The 20081-nt window shown below is 37.5% G+C and overlaps 1 protein-coding gene across 2 annotated transcripts in view; it reads left to right on the forward strand.

Annotated features, from left to right (window-relative positions):
• GCLC (glutamate-cysteine ligase catalytic subunit) overlaps positions 1-19855 on the forward strand; it is a 54254-nt gene extending 34399 nt beyond the window's left edge. The window contains exons 7-16 of one of the 2 annotated variants that reach the window (XM_007516501.3): positions 7957-8031; positions 8495-8611; positions 10016-10154; positions 10648-10760; positions 11770-11862; positions 12165-12269; positions 17697-17778; positions 17859-17962; positions 18042-18162; positions 19009-19855. In XM_007516501.3, the coding sequence (XP_007516563.1) occupies positions 7957-8031; positions 8495-8611; positions 10016-10154; positions 10648-10760; positions 11770-11862; positions 12165-12269; positions 17697-17778; positions 17859-17962; positions 18042-18162; positions 19009-19220 (1161 nt within the window). In that variant the 3' untranslated portion in view covers positions 19221-19855. The remainder of the gene's footprint in view (positions 1-7956; positions 8032-8494; positions 8612-10015; positions 10155-10647; positions 10761-11769; positions 11863-12164; positions 12270-17696; positions 17779-17858; positions 17963-18041; positions 18163-19008) is intronic. The other variant, XM_060190035.1, reaches the window with a different exon arrangement.
• Positions 19856-20081: the final 226 nt, after the last annotated feature.

The raw sequence follows: 20081 nt of genomic DNA on the forward strand, positions 1-20081 counted from the left end.
AAACTCTTTACTCACTCCTGTGATTATTTCCTTAACTAGTATTTGGATATAAAGCCCCTCATTATTAGCCTCATTATTTTGTGCTCAAAAACCTCATTATTAACCTCATTATTTTGTGCTTCACCCTTTGGGGGGGGGGTTTAGCTGGACTCTTGTCCTAGTTCATTTCTCCAATATTTCTTCTTATTGGTTTAACCATTCTATATATTATGTTTTGAGGTCCCTCTCTCAGTACTTTTCAAATTACTGATCACTCTTGCCTGGATTGATTCGTGACTAAGTAAGGTAATTTAAAAGTTAACAGTTGTGGAAATTGACAGTTGTTTCAATATTATTTTAATCCCTGAGTTGGAGCTCAGTGGCTTAAGAGCCTCACTTGTTCTTTTTCTTTCCTTTAGGCTATGGGAGCCTGAGGGCTTTTAAACTATAAGTGGCTTCTTATCTTAATCACTGACTCCTGACCAAGAGATAAAGCAGGGTGTGGCAGAGATAATCCAGTAGTTATGCAAAGAGACTCTCACAATTCCACTACTAGGCCACCGAGGTATAAATCTTCTCTTGAGTTTCCTGGTTAGTTTTCTGTTCCCTGGTGTCAGCCCACAGCCTCCAAGCCACTGATCCAGATTCTGAGGGCAGTAGCAGTGGAGACTCACAGTTGCATTTGGTGAGTCTTAGGGGAGTCCTTTCCTCCCTTCAGCCATCTTTTTGTTGGTGACACAGACTGGAGGTGGTGTCTCAACTGGTATCCTGCTGGCCTATTACCAGCCACTTAATCTCTCCCTAGGCTTCTCTCTGTCCACGAGCCACAGGTGTTTGCACTCACTGGTGATTTGGTGGGTTCCTTCTTCTTCTTCTAACGTTTGCCCTTCTTCCGTAGCCAGTCAACAGCATCAGGTTGAGCCTGATGTAAAGTTTCGAGACCTCCTTTGAATCTGGAGAGGTGGCAGTCATTGACTATGTGGGTCATAGTCTGTCTGTAGCCGCAGGGGCAATTCGGGTCGTCTCTGGCTCCCTAGCGATGGAACATAGCACCGGCCATGGCCTGTTCGATAGCGATTGAGGAGGGCCCAATCATAACGTGCTAGGTCAAAGCCGGGTTGACGCTTGCAGGGGTCTGTGATGAGGTGTTTGTTCTTTACCTCAGCTGACTGCCAACTCTGTTTCCAAGAGACTGGAACAGAGAAGTTCAGTGTAGGCATAGGGGACCAGATTGGGTGACGAGATGTCAAGCGTTGGACAGGGTGGGCGAAGATAGCTGCGTATATTGGCAGGTCCGGTCGAGCGTAGATATGGGAAATGAACTTAGATGATGCCGCATCCCGACGAATATCTGGCAGGGTGATGTTGCTAAGAACTGGCAGCCATGGAACCGGGGTGGAACGGATGGTTCCAGAAATTATCCTCATGGAGGAATATAATTTGGAATCGACCAAGTGGACATGGGGGCTACGGAACCATATTGGGGCACAGTATGGTGGGTTCCTGAAGTCATTCTAGTCCTGTCTTCTTGTGGTCCCAAGTAGTCTCCTTTGGTATTCCTAGTTGACCTGGCAGAGGAGAGGAGAGAAGCACAGCTGCTGGTGCTCTGTAGTCCCGCCTCCAGAAGTTCAGTCCAGCCCTACTCTGGAATTTTAATAACTCAATTTTCTCATCCTTTAAGAAAGACTTAAATTAGGGCCTCTTCTAGTTTTGACTATAAGCTAGTACAAATTTTTTTTATTAAGTGTTATTTAATCTTTAGTTTGTTAAAATAAGAGTAAGAGTTTCACAGAATATAAATTTCAGATTGAAAGTTATAAAAAGGGATTTTTGTACATGTAAATTTCATCCTGTTCTGATTACTCTAGCCCTTAGAGGCCTGCAGCAGAGCAAGCCTTCCTCCCCCCCCCCCCCCCAGGCCCCCTGTGCCTCCGGTCTGAGGACTTATAACACTAACCAAGAAACCGGCATTTCCCCATCTCATCAGCTGCAGCACAGACTACACCTCCTGCATATATATCTCAGATGTGCTTACTTTTACTATTCTGTATTACTAAAATAATTACTGGAGTCATATCTTCCCATGCTAACTCATGTTTAAATAAACATGGTCACTGATAAAAGTTTTTCTGATTTTCTTAACTTATGTAGACTGTATCAACTGTCTTCCAGATAAAGATAGGCCAGTAAGTTTCTACACATATGGTTGGTTATACTTCATTAAAAAAAACAAGGCTTTTGACTTTTAACTGCATATCTGTTTTCCTATCCTAATTACAAATATTTTACAAGAGAACTATTTGACTCTAGAACTTAAAGTGCATGGCTTTAAAGTGGTATCAGTGCTGTCTTGAGTACCAGTTGCCTTTTCTTGGTTTTCAGGGTGTTTTGTTGGGGTAGTAGCACAGTTGCTTCATTCCAGAAAGATACTGTCCACCATTGTTTATACAAATAAATATATTACAACAAGGAAAATTAACTCTTTTATTTACTGTATCATCCAATTAAAATGATGTCACGCATTTAGAATGCCTTCTTATGCTTTTATGTCATATATCGCACCCACTTCAGTATTTAAAAAAATTTCTTAGCAAAAATAATGAGAAAAATACTAGAAACTGCTTGCTTAACTGTAGTTAAACAGAAAGAATAGTTTTAAGGCCATTTTAAAGGATAATAGACTAATTACTGCACATGGTTAAAAAAAAAAAGACTTTCTAGCCACTTCAGGTTCTTAACTCTTGGAGGATTTTAAGAATCTATTAATAAGTATGTCAGTAAGATCATCTATATTATGAGAGGTAATCTCCAACCTTCAAGAAAATTTCCTGACTTCACAAGCTGGATTCTAGATACATTTTAGATGATATATTTTAAGCTTCCAACATCTGTTTTTCATACTTCCTCTTTTTTCTCTTCTCATCAGTTTTCTAATGCTATTGTTGTTTTCTTTAGCTACTTTAAAACAATATCAAAAGTCCAAACTGTTCATATAGCCATACCTTTTTAAAAGAGGAACTTTTGAAAGAGGAACTTTTTTTCCTTGCCCCTCCAAAACTGTTATCCACAGTGATGCCCAGTTTAATTTGCTGATGGATATGTCAGTTCTAGAGTAAGGATTCTAGTTACTATATATATATTTAGTCACTTCAAAGTTAGACTGTTGGTAGACTATTGACTTTCAGTTACAATTTTCCTAAGCATACTTTCCCAGTGTTTACTTATAAATTTGCCTGTTATGTGCTGGGTTATCAGAGAGAAGCCAATCAAAAGGCTGGAGGAAGAAAAAAACTCATCACAGTAACTTTTTAAAAGGCAAATTAACAGTCACACTAAATTACCTAAGAGTAACACAAAAGGGATCTAAGTAGACAAAAGAGGCATGTTTTAAATGAATTCAATCAAAACACTTGAGGAGGGTTGGTGAAGTACTAGGCTGTCGAATAAGTCATAACATTTTTTAAAAGAATTTATTTATTTATTTATTCATGAGAAAGATAGGAGGAGAGAAAGTACCAGCCATCACTCTGGTACATTTGCTGCCGGGGATCGAACTCGGGACCTCATAGTTGAGAATCCAATGCTTTATCCACTGCACCACCTCCCAGACCACAAGTCATAACATTTATTTTTTGGTATTTTTCTATGCACAAATGAGTCCTAACTTTTCCAACAGCACAGTAGCTCACTTGGATAGTATGATGCTCTGTCATGTGTGTGTGACCCAGGTTTGAGCCTGGTGTCCTCTACAATGAATGAAGCTTTGGTACTGTGGTCTCTTATGCTCTCTGCCTTCTCTGTCTCTCTTTGAAAAAAAAATAAAACAAAATAAAATACTAAGAGAAAAAAGATAGTTCATTTAAAAAAAATTGGAAGGGGAATTGGGCAGGCAGTAGTGCAGCAGGTTAAGTGCAGGTGATGCAAAGTACAAGGACTAGTGAAAGGATCCCAGTTCGAGCCCCTGGCTTCCCACCTGCAGGGGAGTCGCTTCACAGGCGGTAATGCAGGTCTGCAGGTGTCTATCTTTCTCTTTCCCTCTCTGCCTTCCCCTCCTCTCTCCATTTCTCTGTCCTATCCAACAACAATAACAACAATAATAACTACAACACTAAAACAACAAAGGCAACAAAAGGGAATAAATAAATATTTAAAAATATTTATTTTATCCCTGCAGGTGGGGAGCCGGGGGCTTGATAAATTTTTTTTTTTTAAAGTTGGGAATACTTAGTTCATATACATTTGGCCTTTCAGATCAGGTTTTCAAAGAATCTCACTATTTTATAAAAATAAAATATAACTTTGCTTCTGAGTTGTCTTTAGCACCTCCTTCCCCTCAAGATACTCTGTTTATTTAATCAATATTTACCAAGCACTGAGTGTCAGACACTGTCTGTATACTTGGAAGAGAGAGACTGAGAAGACAGAATAGCCCTCCTGGAACTTGTTCATAGTAGTGGGCTCATAACATGCATGTATGATTATTTTGCTTATCATCTCCCATGCCTCATTTCTCATCTAATCCTTACCCATGTGAAGACTGCTTTCACAGTTTCCACGTCTATAGAAACTGCCCCTATTTTGCTTATTTTTGGCCAAGATTGCTAATCCTTTTCAGTCTTTATTTTGACATTTGATACTCTTACTTCCTGATATCTATGACATAGCTCTTTTCTGTGTTGGATTTGTAGTGAGTCATTTATTATTTTACTCTTATATTTACATTTTAATTAAAATATAACATTGACTTAAATCATTACTGTAGATACTATAAGAAGGTCAGGACACTTAAGTTACCTAAATAGTTGCTTTCTTTGTTTCTTTTTTTTAATATTTCATTTTATTTACTGGATAGAGACACAGAGAAGTCAAGAGGGAAGAGTGGGAGGGAGAGAGACACTCAAAGCACTGTTTTACTCTGCATGTGAGGACCAGGGACTTGAACCCATGTCTTGGTGCACTGTAATGTGCATTTAACCAGGTGTGCCATCACTCAGCCCCCAAATAGTTGCTTTCTATAGCAGTCACCAGTGATAGATATGCTATTATAAGCCAGTAAGTAGACTTGTGAATCACCCACAGAAGTTCTCTGCTGTGGTTGGAACCTGCTATAACAGGTTGGGACTGTAACAGTAAACAATTTCAAGCTACAATTTCAAGTATTAAGCACTTAACTTATTTCTTACAACACCACCTAATTCAAATTGCCATTCTTTTTTTTTTTAACCTTTTAAATTATATTTATTTTTACTGGTTACAGACAGCCAGAAATTGAGAGGAATAGGGAGATAAAGAGAAAGACACCTGCAGCCCTGCTTTACCACATGTGAAGCTTTCCCTCTGCAGGTGGGGAGGGGACTCGAACCCAGATCCTTGTGCACTGTGACGTGTGCTCAGGCAACTATGCCACCACCCAGCCCCCTATAAATTTTCATTCTTAAATAATGGTAATAGCAGCATATATAACTTGTCAGTTTGCAGTTATTACAAATGGGCATTTTAAATATAATTTGTGTTTTCTGCCCCTTCTGCTGCCTCCCACTCCAAAGAAGGCAGCAGTTTGTTTCGGTTTCCTTTGGGTAGTCGTTTGAGAGGGCTTCTGTTAGTTCTGTAATCTTTTCTCGGCCTAGCCCACATACATTCTACTTACACCACTAATGTAGGTGTTCTAGGTTACCTGCCCATCGTCAGGATATCACCTGAGCTGTCTCTTCAAATACTTCTCTAGCTCAGGTTTTTTTTTCTGGGCTTCTCAGCCTGTTGACCCAGCCTCTCCCAGTTGCTTTGCCTGTCCTTTTTGGATTTATAAACCTGTTGGGTCATGATATCTCTGAAAGAGGGGCATCTACCTTTTTTTTTTTATGATTACTAATGATCAACGAGATTGTGGGTTAAGAGGGGATACAATTCCATACAATTCCCACTTCCAGGTTCCATATCCCATCCCCTCCATCCCTATTCTTTATCCCTCTGAGAGTATGGACCAACATTCAGAAGGTGGAAGGTCTGGCTTCTGTAATTGCTTCTCTGCTGGACATGGGTGTTGACAGGTCGCTCCATACTCCCAGTCTGTTTCTATCTTTCCCTAGTGGGGTGGGGCTCTGGGGAGGTGTGGTTCCAGGACATATTGGTGAGGTTATCTACCCAGGGAAGTCAGGTTGTCGTGTTATGGTAGCATCTGCAATTTGGTGGCTGAAAAGCATTAAGATAGAAAGCAGAACAAATTGTTTAATAATCAGGAACCTAAAGGTAAGGATATAGCAGATGAGTTTTGGGGACTTCATGTTGGAAGAAGCTAGGAAGTCTATTTTAGGTATATTCCAAAGGGCCTATAACTTTACTGAGTTTTGCCTGAGCCTGACAGCTAACATGCAGGTAGGCTAGAAGTATTGCCTGGGAAGCTGGTGCTGGAGTTGGGGATAGGACTAGAAAGCTGGATCAGGGCAGAGAGTAGCTCCCAGATCTGGAAAAAGCATATAAATACCATTAACTATGAACCCCATTGGTCTGACCTAGGACCCTTGTGTATTCATATTTAGCACAGGAGCCTGTGTAACCTCAGCATCACTCCCTATTTCTACCCTCCACTTGTCCGCAAAACCTGCGACTTTGGCTCTAATGTCTGTATTCGCAACATTTGCAGTATCTTTAACTGTTCCCTTGCCGGGGCTTGTTGCCTTCTAAGCCATTCCCCATACTACGTATCAGTGAACATTGAAACCCATGATTAGTGTCACCAAATCCCTTTATATAACCTCCTCAGTTAACTGAAGTGAATTAACTCAGTAAAAAGAAAAAAAGTAAATTAAGTTAGTAAAAGATGAAATACCTTGCTGAACTTCATTTTTCTAATGTTTTACTTTTTAGTCTTTCCTAACTTCTTAATTTTACTTCACCTAGGAACATGATTATTTATAAAAGTTGTTTGTATAGAAGAATATGATTAAATAACTTTTAAAAAGCACAGTTCATCTAAGATGATCTTTTTAAAAAGGTGTTTATTTTAATGAGAGAAAAAGATTATGACCAGAGGGAGTCGGGCTGTAGCGCAGCGGGTTAAGTGCAGGTGGCGCAAAGCACAAGGACCGGCATAAGGATCCCGGTTCGAGCCCCAGCTCCCCACCTGTAGGGGAGTCACTTCACAGGCGGTGAAGCAGGTCTGCAGGTGTCTGTCTTTCTCTCCTCCTCTCTGTCTTCCCCTCCTCTCTCCATTTCTCTCTGTCCTATCCAATAACGACAACAACAATAACTACAACAATAAAACAACAAGGGCAACAAAAGGGAATAAATAAATAAAATAAATATTTAAAAAAAATTTTAATTAAAAAAAAAAAAAGATTATGACCAGAGTACTGCTCAGCTTTGGTTTATAGCAGTGCTGGGAACTGAACTTGTAGCCTCAGAGCCTCAGACATGAAAGTCTTTTTGCATAACCATTGTACTGTCTCAGCTCCCATCTCAAATAAGCTCGCTCCTTCCTTCCTTCCTTCCTTCCTTCCTTCCTTCCTTCCTTCCTTCCTTCCTTCCTTCCTTCCTTCCTTCCTTCCCCCCTCCCTCCCTCCCTTCCTCCCTGTTCCTTCTTTCTTTCCTTTCCCTCCCTCCCTCCCTTCCTCCCTTCCTTCCCTCCTTCCTTCCTTTCTATCTCTCTTTCTTACTTTCTTTTCTCCTCCTATCTCTATCTCTGTCTCTCTCTCTTGGCCAAAACACCTTTACAGCTCTGCCTGTTGTTAGTGCCAGAGATCTAGTCTGGGACCTCTTTATTGCAAGTCCTAGACGCTACCACTGTACCTCACCCCAGCACCAAAGCAGCTTTTCAATAAAACTTCTGTATTTAATGTTGTCATTAATAGAATGTCAATTGTGTATCAGGCATACTTTCTTTTCCAGCTGTCTTCCTTCTCAGACCTTAGCTTTGAGGAAAATGTTATGTTAATGCTATTGAGTTTTTGTTGTTGTCAATAACTTGTGATTCTTGAACAGGTAACATTCCAAGCCTGCAGCATATCTGAAGCCAGATATCTTTATGATCAGTTGGCCACTATCTGCCCAATTGTTGTAAGTAGAAATCACATCTTTTAAAAATACTTATTTGTATGAAGCTTGCATGTGCCAAGTATGCTGAGTGTGTGTGCATTCTAGCCTTTAGCCAGAAATTAACTGGTATTAGTGGTGTGCAGATTTAGAACTAATAAACAGGTGTAAACAGTAGAAGATTACTGTTTCCAGTGAGACATTTATGTGTTAAAGTGCCAAATATGAGTATAGCTACCTTTTCTCACACGTCCTTCATATCCTCATGTTATAGAGGATCAGTTAAATGAATTAAATCCAAGGCTCTAAGTCACTTCTAGTATGTTTCATGATGAGAATGCAATCATAATTAGGTGGTGTAGAGACCTCTGCTCTATAGGTTGTATCAACTAATTGTTCTCAGCTAGAAGAAATTGCATGGAGCTTTTTTTTTCAGCATGTTAGTGACACTTGAACACGCAGGTGCTGACTTTTTGTTTGTTTTTAGATGGCTTTGAGTGCTGCATCTCCTTTTTACCGAGGCTATGTGTCAGACATTGATTGTCGCTGGGGAGTGATTTCTGCATCTGTAGATGATAGAACTCGGGAAGAGAGAGGACTGGAGGTGGGAGTAATTTTCTTAATACTCTTTTTATTTCATGAAGGTAAAACGGGATTATTGTGACTACCTACAATTTTATTATTGTGACTACCTACAAATTTTTATCTTAAACACATTAGTCACATATGGGAAGGAATGCATGGGGATTTAAGCCTGTCTTTGTTTCTGGTCTTTGCTTTCATAGTGTCTGTTTGGGGCTAAATATGTGGGAAATGGTGATTTGGTTAGGTGGAGAGTTGACTTTTCTCATTTGTTGAAATCTGTGTTTATTTTAACTTGTAAACTTCATAGTGCATTTTCCTGTATTTCTAAGTTTAGTGCTGATGGCTGATTTTTTACGAAAAGGCTTTTAGTGCTACATGGATGCTTTATATATAATGCTTTCTGATATGAAAAGTATAACCTGTTGTCATATTTATTTGCTTATGTAAAAGGTGAGGTTGGGGCCAGGCAGTGGTGCAGCTGGTTAAGCTGATTAAGCGCTCACATTACAGGTTCAAGCACCTGGTCCCCACCTGCAGAGGGAAAGCTTCATGTGTAGTGAAGCAGGGCTGTAGGTGTCTCTCTGTCTCTCTCCCCCTCTCTTCCTCCCCCTCCCCTCTCAATTTCTCTGTTTCTATCCAATAATTAATTAATTTAAATATTTTTAAAAATAAAAGGTGAGGTTTTGTCTAAAAAAGGGAGGCTATTACCTCGTTTGCATGTTAAAAATGATCCCCCATCTGTCCAACCAGGAGTGTGCATCAGAACCACCTGTTGAAGGTTTTTTAAAGACTAGGCAGACCCATCCTGTAAAAGTTTTCAACTCTAGAACTTAACATAGATACTTCTTATAGGAGTCCTTATAAGTGATTCTGATGTTCTCAACCAGAGCTATACTACTACTACTCTGACTGATGATTGTGTAATTGTTTATATACATTTCTGAACATATTTTAAACACATGAATTTTAAAGAAAAAATTATAGTGATAGCTTTGTTTTACACTATAGATTTATATTTTTCCTTTCAACATTAGTATTGGGGTTTTTTTTTCTAGCTTAATAAGAATAAAAGAAATCTACTTAGAAAAACTATCAAATACTTAAATCATACCAGGAAAAAGGTCTATTTATGACTCCTCCAGATTTTCTTAAAATATAATTTTCCATAATAATGCTTTTCAGGTCACTTTTTTCAGCATCTTATATTGAACACTTGAATATAATTGTATTTATTTATATATTTATTATTACAGTATATTTTATATGTATACCTACAAATATATATTATGATTATATATTTAGTAGAATTATATTTAGTAGTATTATACATATACATAGTATTGTGTTAATATAATTATTTGGAGACATTAGTTTATTTCCCAATTATTTTACTTGGTAGTCATACTTTCTTTTTCAATTGTAGCCACTGAAGAACAATCATTATAGGATTAGTAAATCTCGGTATGATTCAATAGACAGTTATTTATCTCAGTGTGGTGAAAAATATAATGACATTAACCTCACAATTGACAAAGAAATCTATGAACAACTGTTGCAAGAAGGTAAGCATTCATTTCTTTCCTTCTTCCTTCCTTCCTTCCTTCCTTCCTTCCTTCCTTCCTTCCTTCCTTCCTTTCCCCTAAATTTGAACTTTTAGAATTTTAAATCTCCTTAATTTTGGCCTGACTCTTGGATCTGGTTTCCATCATAAGTATGAAGTCTCTAACTGTTCTTATGAGACTATCTGTCCCTAAGTTTCAAGTTCCAAGTACTTGTGGAATCTTTTAGCAAAAGGAAACTATTTTGTTGGTCTTTACCTAAGCCCTTATTTAGGTCCAGTGCCCCATTAGGCATTGTGTAAGAAGTCAGTAATAAAACTTACACTTTTCTGGTGACCATAGGATAAAAATCCTGAGTGACAAGAATAAACCTGACAACATAAGCTTCTAATATCCTTTCTTCAGATTTGTTGAGCTGTCCTCTCTTGCTGGACATATGCCATAATGGTGGTATCTCAAACTTTGAAGTGAGTCTTGTGTGACCTCTCTCTTCCAGGACTTGATCATCTCCTGTCCCAGCATGTTGCTCATCTTTTTATTAGAGACCCATTGACTCTTTTTGAAGAGAAAATACACCTGGATGATGCCAATGAATCTGATCATTTTGAGGTATATCTTTGATTTTAAATGTGTTTCACTTCACTAACCAAGACAGTGATAGTTTTATGTAACTGTGAGGAAAGTAGATAGCTCATAATCTCACAGCCTTCTCATTACACCATACAGTAACAAATTAAGAAAAAAAGTAATTGTTGTCAAGTATCCTATTTTTGTGATTCTTACAGATTATATCTCCAATGCTAGTTAGAAAAAGCTTTTTTGTTCATATAATGGTGAAAAAATTGAGCATGCTACACACAAAAAAATTTACATCAGTTTTTTAAAAATTCTTTACTGGGGGATTAATGGCTTATAGTAAACAGTAAAATACAGTAGTTTGTAAATGTGTGACATTTCTGTTTTCTACAACAGAACCCCTGTGTCCTCCTCTGCCATCATGTTCCAGGACCTGGACCATTTCACCCACCCTAGTCTTTTTACTTTGTTGCAATATACCAGTTCCAGTCCAAGTTCTGCTTTGTGTTTTCCATACCTATGTTCATAGCAGCACAATTTGTAATAGCCAAAACTTGGAAGCAACCCAGGTGTCCAACAACAGATGAGTGGCTGAGAAAGTTTTGATATATATAAACAATGGAATACTACTCAGCTATTAAAAATGGTGAATTCACCTTCTTTACCTCATCTTGGATGGAACTTGAACAAATCATGTTAAGTGAGATCATCTAGAAAGAAGGTAGAATATGGTATGATCTCACTCATAGGCAGATGTTGAAAAATACATTTTTTTTTTTTCAGGACTCTCCTTAGACCACCCAACTTTTACTGAAAATGTCCTGCTTTATTCTACTAGCAGGTCCCATAAAAAAAAAAGAAAAAAATGGCCCCTCCCCAAAATAACCTCATATTGTACCTGTTTGTATTTGTTAATTATAGAGGATTTGATAATGACATTCAGTAATCTGCTCTCATTTATGGTATGTTACCTTAGTATTTTCCTGAACCTCAAAGAAGTTAGTTTCATTCTCTGTTATCTTTTTTTATATATATATAACAGAATATTCAGTCGACAAATTGGCAGACAATGAGATTTAAGCCCCCTCCTCCAAACTCAGATATTGGATGGAGAGTAGAATTTCGACCTATGGAGGTAAGATGCATTCATCATCTAGAACTGAATCTAAGGAAGCTGACCCACTACTGCCTGCAAGTCTTATCACTGACTTTTAGATTAATTGGAAGGCAGTACAAGTCAAATAGTGCACATTGAAGCATGTCTAAAAGCTAAGAAAGCTTGACTTGTGACAGTAGAATATGGGTAGAGAAAGGAGTTGCACAACTAACTGGAAAAGTACCAAGTGATTTGGAAATATGTATGATCTGAAAAGGGAAACTATGGGGGAAAGGCATTTTATACAATTGGTCCATAACTTCTCTGGACTTCTTGTCTAGGTTCAGCTAACTGACTTTGAAAATTCTGCATATGTGGTTTTTGTGGTGTTACTTACCAGAGTAATACTGTCATACAAATTGGATTTTCTCATTCCACTCTCAAAGGTAAGATTATATTTCAGAATGGGAATGAAATTTCAAAACCTGATTTTATTAGAACTGATTACCCATTAGAGTAAAATGTTTTTTCTGGGCAGGGGTAGATAGCATAATGGTTATGCAAACATACTCTCATGCCTGAGGCTCCAAAGTCCCAGGTTCAATCCCCTGCACCACCATAAGCCAGAGCTGAGCAGTGCTCTGGTAAAAAAAAAAAAAAAAAAAATGTTTTTCCCTCTACCCTATTCTTTTCCTTTGAAATTTAAGTTTATACTTTATATTACTTACTGCATTGGTATGCTTGCCATTTATATTTGTATGAGAGAGAGAAGAAGGAGGAAGAGGACAAAGATCCCCTACTCAACCTATTTGGAAGAAATTCATTATGAGAATGTGAGGATGATTTGGCTGCTTGTGGACATCTGTCACCGTATTGGTCGCCAAGGTTGATTTGGCTGGCCTGACTGGCTAGACAGGTGTCCCCATCCTTCCTCACCCCTCCATGTGCATCGTTCTTGAAACTGTGCAGTAGGTTGAAGAGGACAGCGTTCCCCCTATAGAAGTGAACTGGTCTTCAGGTGAGGATATATGAATAGCTGTGCTCCTCTGTGAGACCCTCCAAACAGATCTCAAAAAATTAATAAATCTTAAGAAAAATTAAGACAGGCAGAGGAAATTGCTGCAATGCGGGGAAACTCAGTGGAACTGAACTGGAGATATTTCTGGAGAATGCTAATGGCATCAAACTATCATAAAAAGAAATCAGAGTTAATCAGCCCCAGCCCAACAAAATAATAATAATATTTTAAAAAAGCTTTTAAGAAGTATTTTCTGGCAGTGTGTGGCACAATTCCAGACTGTGTGGTAGGCTGGATTAAGTCAAGGCCTTTGGTTCCTAGACCAGGATATCTTGGGCACAGAGTAGTTGGGAAAGGTTGGTAGGCAGAGTTATCGTCTGCTGAGAGTACAGGGTCAGAGAGGAGAAGCAGAGGGAACCCTATGTGGAAAGAAGAATAAACTTTTGTGTGCCCCCAAGAAGGCTTTCTCCCTACTCACTCCATGAGAATTTCTCTAGCTTGTGCCTTCCTACACATAAACTTTTGAAGAAGTCTGGCAGTTCAGCTATCTGTTTGCTTATCTTTCCTAGGCTAAAGGTAGCACAGAGTTCTGTGGGTTCACATGGCCTGTAAGAATATACCTTCTAAGCAGATAAATTCATCTAAGCATAAACCTTCATTTACAAATATGAATAGATGTCTGAAAATTAATTTAAAAAAATTGAAAACTTTTAATAGCCTAGAAATAAAGGACCCAGCTATGTCCTCAGTGGAACATGGTTAACTAGGGGCCAGGCAGTGGCACGCACACCCAGTGGAATACACATATTACCACGCCTGACGACCCAGGTTCAAGCACCTGGCCCCTACCTGCTGGGGAGAAGCTTAACCTGTGCAAAGACTGCAAGCACTTTCTCTCTAACCCCCCCCCCCATTTCTTTGTAGCTCAAAGATATAAACATACCTCAAGAAAAGATAGGAAAGATATAAACATACCTCCAGGAATAGACCTTGTACGACAAAATCTTACACTCAGCTCACCAAGAAAAAAAAGAAAGAGGATTTGAAATCAGAAATGAAGTTGTACCTTATACCACAGAAACTCAAAAGGTTATAAAGACTGACTACTAGGAATAATCATTTACAAGCAAAGTGGACAATCTAAGAGAGATAAGTTCCTAGAAACCTACACTCTTATAAGATTGACTCATGAAGACATAGGAAGTCTGGATAGAGTAATTAGTAGTAAGGCTGAATTAGTAACAAATTCCCAAAGGTACATTCAGTACCAACTGACTTCACTGGTACTTTGGGTAATTTTTTATAAACATTTAACAATAATTCTTCTCAAACTCTTTCATATTTTCCTCATTTTTTTGAGAAATACTTGCAAACCAATTTTCTGTGGCCGGCACCACCTTCGTGCCAAAACTAGACCAGGACACTACAAAGAAGGAAATTTACAGACCAGTATTTTTTTTCCTAGTGATTTACAAGATTATAAGCTAATAGGGGTATAATTCCACACCACTCACCACCAAAGTTATATATCATTATTCCCCCCAACTTAACCACCATAGTTCTCCCAAGATCATAGTTATGGGTTGACTATGTATATTTCTTTCTTTCTATTTTCATGTTCATGTGTTTCAATTCCATATATTCTACTTACGAGTGAAATCATCCCATAGTTGCCCTTCCTTTTTTTTTCTCTTCCCTCTCAGATAAGTATAACAGCATATGACTTCCTCAGGTGTTCTCCAGAATCTCTTCACTGTCAATGATGGTGGAAAAACTAAGACTCCATATCACAAAAGTTCTAGGTCCCAGTGGAACTGGGGTTCAGAGTCCTCTCAGACCAGTGTTCTTGATAAACATAGATGCAGATATCTTCAACAAGATACTATCAAACTAAATTTAGTAGTGCATATACTATGATCAGATAGGATTTATTCTAGGAATGCAAGGTAGTCCAATATTGACAGCTCGGTCAAGATGAAAACAGATCTCAGTATAATGAAGGACATATGGCAAACTCAGCTCATAATACTCAGGTTAAGAACTGGAATCTCTTTCTCTAAAATTAGGACTAAGATCAAGGGTGCTTATTCTGGTCATTGTTATTCAACGTAGTGTAGTGGAACACCCTGCTAGAGTAGTTATGTAGCAGAAAGAAAAGGCATTAAGATGAGAAATAAGTAAAACTGCCATATATATATGTTCTACTGGGTATTTATCTGAAGAAAATAAAAATACTAGGGTAAAAATTATTTATACCCTGATATAATATATATATATATATATATATATATATATATATATTCATTCTAAAGGACTTACCAAAACACTGGCAATGCCAGTCAATAAGGTTGCAAGTATAATGTCAAAATAAAAAAAAAATCTGTTGTTTTTATACATTAGCAATACACTATCAAAGAGCAACTTGAGGAAACTATACTATTTGCATCATTAAGAATAAAATACATAGGAATTTAATCAAGGAGATGAAAGACCTGTATACCAAAAGTTAGATATTGCTGAACAAAATTAAGACACAAAAAATGGAAAGACATCTATGCTCATAAATTGCAAGAATTAATGTTAAAATATTCATGCTATTCCATGTTTTCAGTAGATTCCAGTACAAACCCTATCAATATTACAATGGCAATTTTCACAGAAATAGAAAAAAAAAACCATTGTAAATTTTATATGAAACAATAAAATATCCTAAAATGTCAGAGCAGTCTTTGGAGCAGAGAACAAAACTGCAGGCACCATATTGTCGTATTGCAAACTATATTATAAAACTATAATAATCCAAACATTGTAGCATTGGTATGAAAATTGGCACAACTCATTGGAATAGGCCAAGAGCCTATAAATTGCATATATAGTCAATTTCCCTACAACAATAGAGGCAAAGATGGTGAGGAAAAAGTTTCTTTAATAAATGGTGCCAAGAGAACTGGATAACCACATGGAAAAGAATGAAAGTAAACTGTTACCTTCTGCAATTTACACTAAAATTAACTCCTTTAATATAAGACCAGTATTGGACTCCCAGAAGAATTGGATATGACTTCATAAGCTAGGGAAACAAAACCAAAAACAAGCAAATGGGAGTATATCAGACTAAAAACATCTGCACAGCAAAAGTAATTCAAACACACACACACACACACACACACACACACACACACACACACATAAAAGGAGGGGCTGCTTGATGGCACATCTGGTTAAGCACACATAACCAGGCACGAAGACCCAGATTCAAGTCCCTGGTCCCCAGCTACAGAGGGGAAGCTTCATGAGCAGTGAAGCAGTGTCTCTCTGTCTCTTCCTCCCTTTGTATCATCCTTCACTCTCAGTTTCTCTCTTTTCTATCAAATAAAAAAATAATTTAAAAATGTTTTAAAAACCTTCTGCACAGCAATGTAAACCATTAGTAAATAAGACAGTTTTGCTGAACAAGAGAAATTAGCCATTGATAAACGAAAAGCAACATAAAGAATGGGAGAATATACTTACTGAGCATATTATTCAATATGGGGTTAATAACAAAAATATAAAGAATTCATACAACACAGAGAAATAATCTGATCAAAAATTGGATAGAGGATCTGAATAAGCATTTTACACACACAGAGACACATGGTTCTTAGCATATTTCAAGATGTTCAACATCACAAATCTTCACAGAAAGACAAATTATAACCACAGTGAGTTAGCTCCTCACTCTCAAGATGACTGTCATCAAAGGGAGGGTGGGGTAGGTGTTGGTGACATTGTGAAGCAAAAGGAAACCTTTGTGCACTTCTTGTGAGAATTTAAATTAGTACAGTTACTATGAAAACAGCATGCAGTCCCTCAAAAAGTGAAAAATAGATCTACCATATGATCCAGCAGTTCTACTGGGTATTTATCTGAAGAAAGTAAAAATACTAGGGTAAAAATTATTTATACCCTGATGTTCATTGCAGCTTTATGTTTAATGGCAAGATACAAAACAACCTAAGAGCTTCTTGACAGATAAGTAAATAAATAAGCTATGCTGTATATATATATTACTACACAATAAGTACCTGTTTACCTGTTATGTTTTATTAAAGTTTGTGTGTTGCATTTATCATCCCAAAAAATAATACTAAACAATCATACAAATTACGATATTTTTCTTTTTGTGACAACATGAATGGACCTTTAGGGTACTGAGCTAAGTGAAAGAAACCATCTAAAGAAAGAATGTATGAGGGGACAGCATAATGGTTATGCAGAAGACTTTCTTTTGTGAGGCTCCAGGGTCCCAGGATCAATCCCCTGCACCACCAAAAGCCAGAGCTGAGCAGTGCTTTGGTATCAGTCAGTCAATCAATAAACAATGTATGATTTCACTTCCATCTGAAATCTAAAAACTTAAATGAAACAACCAATAGATGTGCAGGGAAAGTTGGTAGCTATGAAGGGAAAAGGGAATAAGTGAATTAGGTGAAAGGAAGCAAGAGGTACAAACTTCCAGTTATAAAATTAACAACTCAAGAGGATGGCAGTATACAGGTTGGAATACATAGATATTCATGTAGAGCTGTAATTTACTTGGTACCATAAAATATTTATTTATTTATTTATTTATTTGGTAATTATCTCTTAGAATTCAATTCCCCCACTGTAATTTTAAAAGCACATAAAAATTTGTTGTTGAGTGAGACAGGCACCTCATAAATCTCAGAAATCTGATTGCTGAAAAGAAAGCAGAAAGGGGAAAATAGAATCCTTGAAGAAGTGTGAGTCCTAATTACAGAATAGAGGAAGCAACTTTCTTGGTTGATATAGAATGTTTTGATTTAGCAACATGATTGTTTTCCTTCCTTAGGTCGATGAAAACATGAAAGTAGCACAGAAACGAGATGCTGTCTTGCAGGGAATGTTTTATTTCCGAAAGGATATTTGCAAAGGTATCAACATTATCTTGGAGTTCTTGGGTCACTTTAGATTCTAACAAGTTGCTGAAGCTCCTCTGCCTCTGTTCTGGTAGGTAGCAACGCCGTGGTGGACGGTTGTGGCAAGGCCCAGAACAGCACAGAGCTGGCTGTAGACGATTATACCCTGATGAGCATTGATACCATCATCAATGGGAAGGTATGGACCAGGTGCAGAAGCACACCTCACCACCTACACCAGCAGACTATGAGTTAATGAAGTGCCCTACTTCTTGTAGGAAGGGGTGTTTCCTGGATTGATTCCGATTCTCAACTCTTACCTTGAAAATATGGAAGTAGATGTGGACACCAGGTGTAGTATTCTGAACTACCTAAAACTGATTAAGAAGAGAGCATCTGGTATGTATCCTTTGACTTTCATCATTTTTGTTTTCAAAATCTCAAATATTATGAGAGCCTTATCTTAGAAAATTCAATTTCTTAAAAGTGACCTTTTAAGTGGGCCATGCTTTACCAGTGCTTTTTAATGTCTCTCTCTATATGTATATAGAGATGTTTCTATAGTTGGTATCATCTTACAATCTTAAGACAGTCACATTTTAACTAGCAGTGCACAAAACAGTGGTGCATCTTTAAGTTGGTTGTACCTTGGATGATGAAATACAGTGAATTGCCTGCCTATTGGTCCATTGTGTTCAACTCTGTTGAACATCATCATGAGCTCTTTCTATAGAACTAAGTAATTATATAGATTAAATAGACAGCACAACTAAAATGTCTGATTCTTAAGGAGATCTCGTCTCATAAGTGTCTGGCATATGGGAACTATCAGCTGTGAATAAGAATAATACTGATAATTAATTGCATTTGTATTTTACATAAGGCTTCCATAAACCTTTTGGAGTCAATCCAAGTGGTAAACCTCTGAAATGAAGTCTTTAGACCCTGGACAAATAGAAGGTCACATACTGGTACAAATGCATTGACTCCCACATCTCAGTAGCTGGCATTGCCACTGTGTAGGTAACATCTAACGAGTACCAGCTTATTCTAGTTACCTGCCTATAATCCAAAATCCCTCTAAAAGGGTTTCTTTGAACACTGTAGATAATCCCATCATGTGACTGCACCAAAAGGTCATAATGATATTTCTTCCTGATTACGTTTATGTTGGCTACTAAATGTCAACTTACTTTTTTCATAAGTCCTCTGTTACTTACGTTGTCTCACACTTCTTATTTTCAGGAGAACTAATGACCGTTGCCAAGTGGATGAGGGAGTTCATAGCAAACCATCCTGACTATAAGCAAGACAGTGTGGTAACTGATGAAATGAACTATAGTCTTATTTTGAAGTGCAACCAAATTGCAAATGAGTTATGTGAATGCCCGGAGCTACTTGGACCAGCATTTAGGAAAGCAAAATATAGTGGAAGTAAAACTGACTCTTCCAACTAAATATTCTGTAGAAGGGGAAAAAACGCACTGCTGTTTGTTGAAGAACTGACTGCAGAACTCTCAGCTCATAAATTATCTGAAGGACAAACTGCACTATTTGTTGGGCCAGTCGACAAGAAATGAACTTAGAGGGAGGGTTTCTTCAGTAAAGTTAGAGTTTATACAGTATACATGTACAAAGTAAAGTATTTTTATGATTAACAATGTATTTTAATAACAGTATATCTAAGTCATTGTGAACTGGCTTGTACATTTTCAATTCTTACTCTGGAGCAGCTACTGTCTAAGCAATTTTGTAAATGCAATGTACTGGTAATTGCACTATATTTGCATTCCAGAGTTTAAAATGTTTACTGTAAAAATATTTTTTCTAGTGGGACCTGATTCACTGAAATTTGTCACTTTTTTAATAACAGGTTGTCTTGTTAATTTTTTATAACTCACCTCCTCTGTTATACGCATAAAATCACTATCAAATCCATTGAAGTTTGCTTGAAGGATAATCTTGGATTTCTGGCACCTTACTGATTTTTTGTTTGTTTTATTTTGTTTTGTTTTGTTTTTGGTAATGAGAATAACAAGCCATTTGGTTACCCTGTCCTAAGCTTTCATTATTAAGTAAAACCTACTAAACTATTGGCTGAAACAAAAACTACTTTTGTGCTTTCCTTGTTCAGATTTTACTGATGGCTGGCATTAAGTTTAAAGACAACTCTGTAATAAGAAGGGAGCCTGTTACCCTGTGTTCACAATTATTGGCTATTGGAGGTGATATTTTATTATAAAAAAGGAAGGAAATGGAATCTTTTTTCTTTATGTATATCCATTTAGTATTGTCAAAAAAAAAAGTACACATTCTTC

Source organism: Erinaceus europaeus, chromosome 4, assembly GCF_950295315.1.
Source record: "Erinaceus europaeus chromosome 4, mEriEur2.1, whole genome shotgun sequence".
Classification (NCBI taxonomy): Eukaryota; Metazoa; Chordata; class Mammalia; order Eulipotyphla; family Erinaceidae; genus Erinaceus; species Erinaceus europaeus.